The sequence below is a fragment of the Polypterus senegalus genome, chromosome 7, assembly GCF_016835505.1.
Source record: "Polypterus senegalus isolate Bchr_013 chromosome 7, ASM1683550v1, whole genome shotgun sequence".
Lineage (NCBI taxonomy): Eukaryota > Metazoa > Chordata > Cladistia > Polypteriformes > Polypteridae > Polypterus > Polypterus senegalus.
In genome coordinates, this window is record NC_053160.1 from 96,016,250 (window position 1) to 96,031,026 (window position 14,777).

Here is a 14,777-nt window from a genome sequence, read left to right on the forward strand (position 1 = left end):
AAAGAAAACTAAAAACTTGCCAGCTTGTTTAAAAATACATAAAATATATATCAAGTTTCTGATTATATATTTCCATTTGTGTGTGTGTGTATGTATACAGTATATATTTTTTATATGTGTTTACAATATATATAGAGGAGGTTAATATATTTCTGACATAGGTGACTTTTTTAAGATGCAATTTCAATAATTCACCTACATTTTTTTAAAGTGATTGCCAGTCACAAGTTTGCTTAAAAAAGACTCTAATTAGCAGTATTAAAATAAAGAAGCAAGTTGGCTGCCGTTTTTGTTGATGGATGTTTCTTGACCAAAGAATTATTAAGAGAAATACAAGAATAGCACAGCACTGTGAAACTCTTTGTTGGGCTTGTGATCTACCAAACAGGGTAAGATAAAGTTATATTTGCAATGCAGTAAATGAAATGTTTAAACTTCGGCTGACCATAAAGATTCAGATCTTTCTTTTAATATATATAAATATGCTTAATTTTGCAATTGAAATGTACAGTATAGCATGTTGCCATTTAAAAAAATGTATTCAAATGAATGTTCTAAATTGTAAACAAAAAAAAAGATTATAGGAAGGATGATGCCTCAACTAAAGTGGCTTATAAGAAAACACAATTTATTCCATTTACAACATTTTCATTTCAATTTTCCGCCTACTATCAGCAAGAACTGACAAGCTCCAACCAACAAATTTAGCCTCAGTTTTACTCCAATAGCCAGGTCTATCATTTTTGCTGCAATAGGGAAAGCTGAAATTACTGCCCCCATCCTGCCATTCATATGACCTTTCTATAACATAAAAATTTCATAAATATGATTACTCTGATTTTGTATTACCCAGAAAACATTGTAATTGTAATCTGGTATTTTAAATTAATTATGAGCACAGTGCATTCTTGCATTTTGGAAGACCACCTGTAAATGGCTTGTGTAGGGCATCAGATATTATGACCAAGCATTACTAGTACACAAAAATAAAATAACATAAAATGATACAGTAGAGTTCATAGGAAAAAAATGGTGCCCACAAAAATTTCCCACCCTAGGCAACTGCCGATTTCCCATAAATTTTAAGGCTAACTCTGACAGCAACAATGGTCAACACCTTTTTAAATAGATTTTTTCTCATTGGACTTTGCTTTCATTGAAAGTTTTTCACTTGTGAGGGAATGACACGCTACCAGAAGTTTCCCCAGATTTCTCATCTTGACTAATATGACTTGTAGGTAACAGGTAGGTGGCAAATGAAAGCTGGGATTACTGTTTATAAATTATCATTACAAGAAATTACATATGAAACAAAAGATTTCACTGACTGATGGGCTGGCCACCTATACAGTATTTGTGCTAACAAATATAAAGGTGAAAACATCCTAAGGTACTTGCATTCCATTGATACAAGTAAGAATGAAGGTAGTAATGTCTTTATAACTGCTATAAATGTACTTTTAGCCTCAAAGCATTCTTTCATAACCAAAGAGAAAAATTAGACTTAGATGACAGTTTGAAATAAATACAGTGCCATTTAACCATTAGGTTGAATTTCCATGTAACCTACAGTGAGGAATATTTGGTATGATAAACTGTGATAAAATTGAAAACACAATAGATAGTCTAATCTAAGTTTTATTTTTCAGCCAAATTTCAACATCACTCTTATGTTTTGGTAGGGGTTCCAAATAAAATTGATAATAAAATAAAACAAACACTACAGAAGCAGAAGGGACTAGCAATTTCGGCACATTTTAATGAGGAATATGATTATAATAGTAATCATAACTAAAAGAATAGTCTGTTTTACTAAGGATTATTATACATTTTTCCCTAAACAACATATCAAAAGCAGATAGGATGGTGGTACATTGGTTAGCACTGCTGCCTCACAGATCTAGTGCCTATGTTTAAAACCATTGTTTGTATGGAGTATGCACCATTTCTCTGTACATTTTTTAACTTCTCCAGGTTCTGCAGCATTCTTCATAGATCTCAAAATTGTGCATGTGCATGTGGTTAGTTGTTGGTTCTGAATTAAGTGCAAGTGTGGTTTATTTGAATGACTGGGCCTATGAGGCCCAGAATTTTTCTGCCTCCCCAATCCCCCTTAGACACAGGAAGAAAGGTGTTTAGTTTTATATATAAAACTTTCCTTGTCCCCATGTTGCTAAGCATCACTGTGGCATATCCTGGATAAAAGACTTTACCACCATACAAGATTAAAAAATATGAGCCTAAACCTAAGATTAAAAGTGCCTAACTAGTTTGTAACTGTACATTAAATTTTTAAATAAATGTTCAAAGTGCTACAGTGTATAACTTAAGCCGATGTCACATGACATAACTCATAATTGTAGGGCATGACAAACATGCCAGTTGCAGTTGCTGATCTTTGCTGATCTTGTCACTGGATTATATCAGCTTAAACAACTGAAAATTGCTAGACATGTCACATTTAGCACCTGAGCACTGACCTTCCAACACAGCTGTACTCGCTTCATTTTGTGACAGCCAATAACATGCTGCTTAATGGAGCTGGTGTTGTGCGTAGGGTTAGCAGGTATAGCGAGTTCACCTTTTTATGTGTTACATTCAATCATAGCACACTGAGCATGAGACATCAGACAGATGAGCTTATCTTGTTTGTGAGGTCCAAAACACCCAAGTTCCTTATTCCACATCCCTGCATTACATGCATTGTACTGTTGGATGAGCATGTATTGGTTGTCAGCTCCCATGCCCACAGAGCCCTCCCTTTGACTAAAAACAATTTTTGGGTGAGTCATGGACTCATTAGACTGAGTCACTGGGTAAGTCAGACTACACAACAAGCCTCAACAGGAGTGCGCCTCTGACTGACTCTGGCTTGGTAAGATTATGTTAATGAAGGCAACAACAACCTGTTACTAATTATTTTATATTTGAAAAGTTGTCAGAGAATATGTTTAAGATATTAGCTTGCATTACCTTTGATATGCCAGAAAAACTTAAGTATAATAAATTAGGAAAGTAACAAAAAATAAAATTTACAATGGTCCAGATTATAACAGCTGGTAATTTATATGAAAAAATAACCAAGAATTTCATGGAATTATCTCAATTTAAAAAGTAGCAAATGTCTTACTGACAGATAGAAAAAGTTATAATTTACGACGATATGCTTTGTCATTCTTTCATTTTGATAAATTTAAAATAAGAGAACCTTCATAATGCAGTCCATTGATGTGGAGCAAACATGTTGCATTAAACAGTGAAGTGATGTTATTGTTTTACAATGATGAAGAGGAGTAGCAGTTTTAAGACTGAATTGTTACAAATTGGGAATAGAAAGAAATACAGCTATGGTAATATAAGTGAATGGACAATACCTCATGGGTTCAGAGGTGTATTTAAAATTGTTATATACCCATCTTTTTATCAAACATTTATTTACAGTAATTTGCAATTCACATACTTAGTTTAACATAAATTAATTTCTGTAAATGTATTGATGTTAGCACACATCAGAGGATGAGGTGGTGTTACTACTTTAAAATGTGTAACCATTTATCTGAAAATACAGTCTGTCAGTAAGATATATTTATTGTTGTTAAGGCCACAAACAATATAATGTCATCTCTCAAGGTGACTATGAGAGATGTCTTAACAGGTTTTCCATTGAGGAAGATGAATCACTAGCTTCAGGAAATACTAACAACATCTAAGTGTGTTTAAATCAAGAGAATTAACAATCAACTCAGGGTCTTTTTACTTGGCTTATTAGTCATAGTTACATGTTTAAAATCAACGTGGCTATATATTGAAGGTGGTTCTCTCAAATTAGGTCCCTTGCACGAATACCTCTTTTTGTGTGTTTGAATGTGTAAAGGGAAGAAGGAGGCAGCACAAGTCTGATATTTGACTTCCTCAATGTAGAATGACTGGTTTACCAAAGAAGGATATCAGCCTTTCTTAGACTTTGGAATGAGTTATGTACAGTATAACCATGCAACCTTTTAAGAGTAAATACCATTTGTATGGGCTGTAGTACTAGCTCACATCTCTAAGGATCTCATTCAGACTCCCATGTCAGTCACTGTCTGTCACATTCTTTAAAAGTAAGGTATCATGCCTTAAAACAGACAACATAGAAAATATTGTGAGCTGTATATTTAGCCAAATAATCTAGAGTTATTATGAAAATTGATATACCAGGTATAAAAAATGCTTCTTGGCACAAATAAGGTAAAGTTTAATTTACAGGCACAAATTCAAAAGCAGTATACTATAGTTTATCATCAGTTTGTGTGTGTGTGTGTGTGTGTTTGTTAATGTGTATGTATAAATAATACTGTATGTTTGTGCATAACCATGCTTGATATTAATATTCAAACAAATTTTAAATGCCAGTTTGTGTTTTTTATCTGTCAGATGCAGGATGTTTGTTTTAGTCCATTAATTTAGGATGGTATTCAGGTCATGACAAATAGAGTTTTCCTATACTTGTTAGTGCTCTTAGTTGATGATGGTACAAATTTGCTAAACTTGTATTTTATTTGATCTCCATCGATACTAGCATGCTGGTTTAAGGGAGTGTGTTTGTGATATCATCTAAGCCATTCATTTTGCTCTAACTGCTTTTGTTTTAAGATTTGCTTGCTGTTTCAAAGAATACAGTAGCTGTAGTCATATGTGAAATGCTCTATTTTGGTCTGAAGGAGAAGATCTGAATTCCTCAGTGTTTACAATTTATACTCTCATGTTATTTGTCATCGTTCGTGAACTGAATTTGAATAAATAATTTGACTTTTGAACTTGTTCCAGTTAATTAATTATTTGAAATGTTGTGCAATAATGGAACCTCAGCCAAAGGTTTAAATTTACCTGTTATTATTATGACCTTAATAGGCTGGCTGCATTTTTTACTTATTATTGGTTTTCAGTTCACTAAAAAGTACATTTGTGAGATGTCTCTTTATAGGGATTTGGTTAGCATCCAATGAGAAAGGTAGGACTATAAATTTCCTGCAGTTTGAAGTCACAGAAGAACAGCCTTGTTTTCAAGGAAGGCAATTTTGGCAATATTTTCTACGTTAACATTAAATATCCCATCCACCAAGGTTACTATAGTTTTGCCTTTTTATATTAGTTTTTATTTCTATATTTTTTATTACCTTACATGGAATTCAGTTTAGTTTTAGTTTTCCTTCATTGTGTATTTTTAGTTTTAATTTAACTTTTATTTCACAAAGACATTTCTATTTTATTTTTATATCTATTAGTTTCTGTTTTAGTAATTATGGCATGGAGATCCTACAGAATTTTGTTTTGTGTTACAATCAGACAGAACTGTACACTTAACAGATTTGGATACGAGTTTAATGTTAGTGGAAGTTTACTATTTGGTATACTATCTTGTTTTGATTTTGTTTGATAAAAACCAAGCATAATGAAAACCAGATACTGAATATGAACAATTTTACACAATTTTATAATTTTTTAAATATTTTCTATGTCATTTTTGCTGAACAAATGTGCGCTGACTGTTGGCACTTTTTATCTTTTTCTTTTAATGCCCAGAATGGGCCAATTTGTAATGAAATTTAGGTGAATTTTAAGGTTTGAAAGTTTTTTACTCAAAATGTCTACAGTACACAACAGGCTTTTGAATGTTTGAAGCATCACGCAACATGGCAGCGGCAGCAGCAGCAAACCAGCAGTTGCTTGAGCAAAGAGGAGGTAAAAAAAACTGTATTTCCCATTGTATCACCATTTAAAAGGGAGTTTCAGAGGAGCGACGCTTCTCCTTGGGGTGCGTTCAGCCCCCATTCACAGCGTGATCAGCGGAGATGTGAAGTGGCTGGTGCTTAGTGCAGGCGGCCTGGGGTTGGTCGGCAAACAAAGCGAGCAGGAGGTGAAGCCCTCTAGTATTTTAAAATATAATTCTGCTACTGGATTATTTTCACAATATTAGATATTTTGAGTTGTAAATATGAACTAGAAAAGATAAATTAATAAATATTGAATAAATACAAAAACACATTAGTATGTTTAGTTTTTCATCATTTGGTAGAATCTCTTCGCCAACCTAGTTCAGTAGAGAATTTGCCAACTCAGGAAGTTTACAAGGTTTGTATCGCTTTGTCGTTAAATTATGCTTTTAAAGCAAAAGTGATTGGTCAGTAACAATATGCTGATCTTGTATGATGACCTAGTCAGTCTCTCGATCAGTGTCATTTTATTTTCCAAAACTGGGAGTGATCTCGCCTAGATTTTCTCGTATACTTAGATATGGGGATGGATATTTGAGGAGTAAACCGTAAGATGATTATATTTTTATATTATGTTCATTAAAGAACCATCAACAACCAATCAAATGAAATTAATATACTGTACTGAACAATTATTATAAAAGTAAAATTGAATAAATTTTTTGAAGCAGAGTGACAATGGCGGCGCGCACAGATGCTGCGGCTTTGTGCTCCCCGAATAGGTGCTCTTTTCTGCTATTATTGTTCTTAATATTGACTTTCATCATTTTACACACAGAAGCGAGCATCCACTACAGTCGTCAAAAGCTTCTACAGATCGGCTCAGATAATTATTATAACAAAGAAGCAATACCACAGGAGATTCTCAGATCACCGGGACATGTTGATTCCTACACTTGGAAGACGGCGACGCAGACGGCGCAAGGAGAGGAAGCAAAAAAGAGGCAAGCAAGCAGGATTACTAGCTAGGCTAAAGGCTGCTCCGCATAAAACCCCTCTTCCAAGCGCCGTTCGTGCGAATGCTAGATCACTCGCAAATAAAATGGATGGGCTCCAACTGGATATTGCCACACATAAAACTACAAGGGAGTGTTGCCTTTTGATTTTTTCTGAGATGTGGCTGGATCCCACCATACTGGACACAGCAGTTGAACTTGCAGGTTGCACACTCCATCGAGCCGATCGAACCCCCGATTCCGGTAAGAAAATAGGTGGAGGACTGTGTGTCTATACTAATAATGTTTGGTGCAGTAATATAATTACAATCAATAAGTTTTGTTGTCCAGATGTGAAATATCTGATGCTAAGATGCCAACCGTTTTACCTACCGAGAGAACATAACGTCGTTATTGTTAGGACATTATACTGTACATACCACCTCAGGTTAATGTTAAGTCAGTGCTTGAAAAATTTTTGATGTTAACAGTAAACAACAGAAGTCGCACCCTGATGCATTTTTTACCATTGCTGGGGATTTTAATCAAGCTAATCTTAAGGATGTATTCCCCAGATTTTTTATCAGCATGCACCTGTACATTGTAAAACCAGAGGGGAAAACACCTTAGACCATGTCTATACAAACATAAGACCCCTATAAGGTCATTCTACGCCCCTACCTTGGCAAGTCTGATCATCTCTCTTTGTTTCTTGTTCCAGTGCACAAAGCCCTTATCAACAATACTAATCCAATTAGCAAGACTGTTAAAGTTTGGCCTGAAGCTGCCATTTGCCAACTCCAGGACTGCTTCGAACAAACAGACTGGAATATATTTTTTCATCAGACAAACTTAGAGACATATACATCATCTGTGCTGTCATATATTAATTACTGTGTGGACAATGTCACTGTCAACTAAAGGATTAAGGTCTACCCAAATGAGAAACCATGGATGAATAGTGAAGTCAAACAGCTGCTCAGGGAAAGGGACAAAGCCTTTAAATTAGGAGACACCTCAGCCTATAGAGCTGCCAGAGCTAACCTCAAGAAGGGCATCAAGTCTGCTAAACTAATGTACAAACAACGGATTGAGGAGGACTTTAACAGTAACTCAGACTCACAGCGGATGTGTCAAGGCATCCGATTAATCATGGATTACAAAAAGAAAAATGACATATAATACACACTGGCTAATGACAATGCCAACCTAGCAGAGGAACTTAACAGTTTCTTTGCACGGTTTGACAAGGACAATAACCTGCCTCCAGTCAGCTTCGAGCTGACCGGAGACTCACAGCCTATGGTCATACACATACATGATGTGTGGCGGGCACTCAAAAACATCAATACAAGGAAGGCAGCAGGTCCTGATAATGTGCAAGGATGTGTGCTCCAGGCCTGCGCTGACCAATTAATGGAAGTATTTACACACATATTCAACCTTTCTCTCTCTCCTCAGATGTATTCCCCTTGTGCCTGAAATCCACAACTATTGTACCTGTTCCCAAAAAACTTAATGACTATCGACCAGTCTCTCTCACCCCTGTCATCGCAAAGTGCTTTGAACGACTGGTAATCACCCACATCAAAGTTTCCATTCCAGCTGATCTAGACCAATACCAGTTTGCCTATCGGTCAAACAGATCAACTGAGGACGCCATCTGTGTGGCTCTACATGCTGCCCTCTCGCACCTGGAAAAGCCCAAAACCTATGTTAGGATGCTCTTCATTAACTACAGCTCTGCATTTAATACTATCATACCTAACCAGCTGATCAAAAAACTCTATGCACTAGGACTTGCTCCGTCCATATGCTACTGGTTACTGGATTTTCTCACCAACTGCCCCTAGTCTGTCAGGATGGGCAAACACACATCCTCCATCCTTACCCTGAGCACTGGTGTGCCGCAAGGATGTGTACTAAGTCCCCTTCTCTATGCACTCTTCAGCCATGACTGTCAACCCATCCACCAATCAAACATTATTGTTAAATTTGCGAATGATACGACTGTCATTGGGCTTGTAACAGACAACAATGAAGCTACATATAGGGAAGAGTTTCAGAATCTGACAGCATGGTGCAACACCAACAACCTGGTCTTAAATACCAAAAAGACCAAATAAGTTATTCTGGACTTTAGGACCACCAAAAAGACCAATCATAGTCCGATAACAATCACTGCAGATGCTGTGGAGAGAGTTTCCAGCTTTCAGTTTCTAGGAGTCACCATCTCAGAGGACCTGTCCTGGGCTGACAACAACTTGGCTATAATAGGCAAAGCACAACATCCATCCATCCATTTTCCAACCCGCTGAATCTGAACACAGGGTAACGGACGTCTGCTGGAGCCAATCCCAGCCAACACAGGGCACAAGGCAGGAACCAATCCCGGGCAGGGTGCCAACCCACCGCAGGACACACACAAACACACCCACACACCAAGCACACACTAGGGCCAATTTAGAATCGCCAATCCAAGTAACCTGCATGTCTTTGGACCGTGGGAGGAAACCGGAGCACCCGGAGGAAACCCAAAGCACAACAGTGCCTCTATTTTCTCAGGAAGCTAAGGAGAGCTGACCTCCCCCAGAAGCTGCTGGTCAATTTCTATAGATTCACTATAGAGAGCATCTCAACTAATTGCATGATGGCCTGGTACAACAGCTGCACCAAGGCTGCTAAAGAAGCCCTGCAGTGGGTCATAAAAACAGCAGAGGCCATTATTAGGACTGAACTGCCATCACTCGAACTCTTGTATAAGACTCGCTGTGTGAGAAGGGCCAAAAACATTCTCAAGGACAAAACACATCCTGGAAATTCTTTGTTTAAGCTCCTCCTGTCAGGAAGACAATTTAGGTCAATCCGTGTACGCACAAACAGACTAAAAAGTAGCTTTTTCCCATCTGCCATAAACTTTCTGAACTCTGAATCTCCTCAGTCTGAGATAATTTTTAATTGAACGTGTGCAATAAGCTATATTGGTAATGTGCAATATACTAATGTAGTACAATATATAATATGTAATGTACTATTCATTAACAGGTGCAATAACAATTTATGCTGCTGTACTTTGAGCAATAATAATTTGCTCTGGTTACTTAATCACTCAACACTGTATATGACATCTTTGGAATTATTTGACTTTTCTTTAAATGCACCTTGGTGCTGTCACAAAAAGTAATTTTGTTGTGTTACACAATGATAATAAAGTGCTTGAATTTGAACTTGAACATACCATTTCCAGTTGATGGATTTGACCAAAAAGTTAATACAGATCTACAATTTTGGTTTAACTACCACCTATCTCATTGCGTTTTTGAGTTATCGTGTTTATATATATATATATATTCATACACACACACACACACACACACCCACGCACACACTCACAGATAATTCCAAAAACTGTATTTTTAGACTCAGGAAGGTCTATGACTTCAAGGTTCATCAAAATCTTGAGGTAAATTTTTTTCATGATTGCTATACTTTTTCTATACTACTTACTGTATATGGGAAAGAAAAAATGGTTTATCCTGTGTGACGTGACAGATGAATTACTGTCAACAAAAAGCAGTTACCTTCAGAAATAAACTGAAACGTTACTCACTCATGATTTTTCAGTCCATATGGTAAATGTTTTGTTGACCAGCACATTCCGATTTCAACCTTTTGAATTACATGTTGATATGCAACAAGCGAAAGGAAAGGCAGCACATAAATCGCTTTCTATGTCACACACTTCACGCTCCTGTATTCAGCTTGCTCTGTCACTGCAAATGCTGTGTGAACAGCCAGCATTCACTGGATAAATATGTGGGCGGCTCATGGTCGATGACCTTGTTTTAGAGTTAAAAGTTATAAGGGTTAAAGTCTAACACCAAGAATATTCATTCAAAAAACAAAAACTAAAAATATTTTTAGTAAATTATTATTTTATTTCAGTTAGTCTTTCCAGCAACTTTAATAGTTTCATTTAGTGTTCAGCTTTGTTAATTATTTTATTTCAGTAACGAAAATATTTTTTTAATAATAGTTTCAGTTTTGATTTTAGTTTTCGTTAACTGTAATAACCTTGCCATCCTCTAAGAACAATATTTCTTGAAAAAGTAAATCAGCTCCCAAAACTGAATTTAGAAATTTAAGATTTAAGATTTTAGAACTTTTTAGAATAGTTTTTAAAAGGAATCTACAACCACTGTGTTTGAAAAATATTTGGGTGGACATGTGAATGTAAAATGTTAATCAGCCAATACAGAGGAGCTGTTTGCCAGATGCCAGACTGTCTTAGAAAACAGACAGATGAAAATGCAGATCAAAAATAGTAAACTTTCAGGACAAATGAAGCCCAACAATTTTAATATATGACAGGGTGAACAGGTAGCTTTTCAGACTGTGGCAGGAATGTGTGTGTTAGTGTGAAATCTAAACAGCCTGTCTTCTCTTTCTTGCCTCCTAATAGCAAATTATAAATAGCAAGTTATATAGATATTCAAAGTACATGAAGTGCAGAGAGGAACAACCTCAGAAATGTATGCAGGCTGCAATCAATTCTATCAGTGATTTAGTACTTGAAATTCTTCAGATGTTTTTTTTTCCCCCAAACAGGTGAAGTGCCTAATCAGAAAGAATGCGTGACTATTTTGTACTTTGGAGAGACACTTTTTGCGCTGATCTTTCTAGTATTGTCTGTCTAGCAAATGTTGATAATTATCAGTGTGTTCAGTGGCTAATTTTTAAGTGCATCTTTCTGAATTCAACTGAAGGCCATCTGTCGATAGCTTTTCCATGAATGATTGCTCAATTAAAGCATTTTTAAATAAAAAAATATAAATATGATTCAGTCAGATTGTATTTCACTCACGTATCATGTACATGTCACATGGTAATTAAAAAAAAAAAAAACAACAACGTTAAAATCAAGAAGGAACACATAAATGATCTTGATCACCCAAGTAAATTGTTTTACACAATTTGTATAAATACCTCTTATCAAGATAAAGATTGGTTACAAAAAGAACCATATTGAAAATTGATCCAACTATACACAAGTAAATACATGGAATCATATGAAATGTAATTTTTACTGACTGACCATAGTTATAAAATGGCTCTGAAACTCCCAGTGGTCTTTGATTCCAGTGAAATCTAGGGTGGAAACATGTTATTTTTATTTAAATATTATATCTCACTTCTTTTTACACTATTTGTAACCTATTATACTATAGTCTTCCACACATATAAATCTAGAATAACGTAGTACAGTATGTGCACTCTTGAGTCTGCCCCACTTGACTGTTTTGGAATGTGGGGGTAGCAGGTGTGTGCTCTGTGCTCTCATATCTATCACAGTCAGTGTATTGTGGTGGAATTCTTCATTGCTGAGCAGGTGTCGATGTTCTCTGCAATGCATTTGCCCTTCTGCAGCATGCACATTATAAACATCCTTAGACATTAGCTGAATGGATGACAGCTGCTGGCTTCCAATAACTATATTCCTCATTTTTTTTTTTTTTTGTATGCAGCTGTGACAGTAGATTATCTGCTGGGTCTTGGTATGTTTTATTGAAGCTTTCTCAATTTTATTGTCCCTGATGACCTCATGGTTGAAGGAATTGATTTGTACGTGGGAGGGAATGTATACCAATGGTAAATTGTCAAATGTTCTTTTTGAATTTATGTTGTAAAATTTAGCAAAAATTATTACTTTACCCATATTACAGGTCAAACTAACTCATAAACGCCTCTTCACCGGTATTAATCTTATACTCTCCTCATGCATTTTGGTGGGATTTATCTGGGGTATTTCATGACAACAGTGATGATTTCATTTATTGTAGGTTATTCCAGGTAAACAGATAAGTTACTGAAATTTACAGTGGTTTATTATTGTTGATGCTTTTGTGTTTAAGGGGTAGTTTAAAAGCCAAGTGGAACATGTATGACCATGCATTCACATCCTCGGTTTGGATATCTCCAGCATGCACATAATATTGTGGGCTCTCTGCTACACTTTTTTGTACCCAACTAATAGTTGATGTCAAAAGAAAATGACCACACTTGGTGCTCTTTTCAGGATTGATTTGTACTACCTTATGTGTGGACTTGTAAAGCAGCATAATGATCTCTGTCATACTTTATCAGTGATTCATTTAACTCTGTCAAAATCTTCGTATGCCTTTTGGCGATTCCCCTAGTAATTTTCTTGGTCTGAAATTATGCTCAAAAAAGGTGGAAGAATTAGTAGCATCTAGATACATTTTTAAACGTGGTTTGATTGGATGATTACCCTTTGACCTTAATGATCAAGTTTCCTGACTGCCATCCATAACACTGAAGTAGCATGCTCTATGTAATTTGTGAATGATGCTATAAAGTATTTATAAGAGGACTTGTGGGCATCAAATAACTTTGTAAATCATCTGCATTTACAAGATAAACTGGGTTAAGTTACTTGACTTCCCATGCTTTGCAACTTTATTTTAAGTTGACTAAACAATATGTGGCATTAGCATCTCAGCTATCTGGCCGTGGACTATCCCGTGGAAGGTTTTTCTTGCCGGTCTAACACAATGGTACATGATGTTCACATCTATCACTTCTAAACCTCCAACGAGTCAAACAATATTGAAGCATAATGTATGTATCTACTAAATGAAAATCCAAGTCCCTTACCATTTTCCCTGTATTTCATATTTATATTTTAATGTGCTGCAGGTAGGAGAACAATTTGTACCTCATGTAACAAAAGCATACTCATCTGACACAATTTACATAACTAAATTGAAGAAACAAATGTCTTTTGAAATACTAAAGCTATATCTATATCTAATCTAAACAAGCTAATCTTGTGTAGATGTGTTCTTTCTGTTTTTTGTGTCATTGTGTTTCCAGTCTTACAAAGTCTATTGTTAACAGAGACAGGGGCTTTCTTCAGGAGCACTTCATGATTATGAAATGCATAATATTTTAGGCATAATTGTGGTTGTAGTGCATTAATATTTCATTAAAATGCTGTTAAACACTAGACTATTGCTTGCTGTGTGCCAAATGGCTTTCATATTAATATTTATACCAAAGCAGGTAGAATGGATCAATTGTTGCAATTGTACTTGTTTATTTACATTGTTTATGAATATTTCTGAGCTTTTTTTGTACTGAAACCTTTTCCAGTCTTAATAGTGTTAGTTCATTGTGGTAACTGTAATGAATTTTAGGAATATGAGTCGATTTAGTGCATTTAGCATATGCAAGCTAATAACAAAGTGATTTTTAATATCTTACCCAGTTGCTTCTTTTAGAGCAGTAGGTTTCCCGATTTCCTTTGCTCTCTATATATAGCTTCTTCCTGTTAATTTTACTTCCCAGTTGTTTTTACTAGGGAATTGTTCAGCTGGATAGGTACAGTATATGACAGATTTGTCTGAATTACATTTTATGTATATCTTTTCACATTAATATTGTCTTGCATTTTAGCTGAGGTTTTTTGTTTTTTCTCAACAGTTTACAGTAATGCTACAGCTTGTCTCTAGTGCAACCTTGTATGTAGTTCAGTGACAGGACCTACCCACTCGTTTGTTTTACCCAGTATTGATGGCTGAGTAAAATATAGGTGAGTTTGGTTCTTTCAGAAACTAAACTTCTTCAACTTAATTATTTGAAAATATATCTCTCTATTGTATTATAAAAACTAGGGGGCTCAGCCCCCTGCTCGCTTCACTCGCCCACCCCTGGGTTTGGTTTACTAGATACTGTATACAATGTAAAGAGATTGTTATTTTCACGGGAATTGTTACATATGCATTATTTTCACTTTTACTTTAAAACTTGTAAAAACAATACTTGCCCTTTATTTCCGGCCCTGGGCGTGGTTAAATCTCTTTCTCGCAAGACATAATTTCTTGCGCTGTAAATGGGTGTGCGGCAGAATGCACACTAAGGAGATGCTGTCGGGATCAGCTGCTGTCTTTCTCCTGCTGCTGGTGAGCTGTGTGTTCTGTTTGTCACGCTGGGTGTCAATCATTTAAAAGCCTGTATACCAGCTGTCCTTTTGCCACTTCGCGTCTTTCCAGAAGCATTCCAGCAA

General features: G+C 35.9%; 2 protein-coding genes across 3 annotated transcripts in view; both read left to right on the forward strand.

The window, feature by feature from the left end:
• Positions 1-14,268, forward strand: part of c7h5orf63 (chromosome 7 C5orf63 homolog) — a 108,255-nt gene extending 93,987 nt beyond the window's left edge. The window contains exon 4 of the mRNA XM_039759032.1: positions 14,195-14,268. Coding sequence (XP_039614966.1) covers positions 14,195-14,223 — 29 coding nt within the window. The 3' untranslated portion in view covers positions 14,224-14,268. The remainder of the gene's footprint in view (positions 1-14,194) is intronic.
• LOC120532719 (E3 ubiquitin-protein ligase MARCHF3) overlaps positions 1-14,777 on the forward strand; it is a 76,575-nt gene that overhangs the window by 33,734 nt on the left and 28,064 nt on the right. Inside the window, exon 1 of one of the 2 annotated variants that reach the window (XM_039759029.1) lies at positions 14,246-14,303. The exons of the other annotated variant lie outside the window; for it this stretch is intronic. The gene's annotated coding sequence lies outside the window, so the exon portion shown is untranslated. Of the gene's footprint in view, positions 1-14,245; positions 14,304-14,777 lie in introns of those variants that run through there. 2 annotated transcript variants of the gene reach the window in all.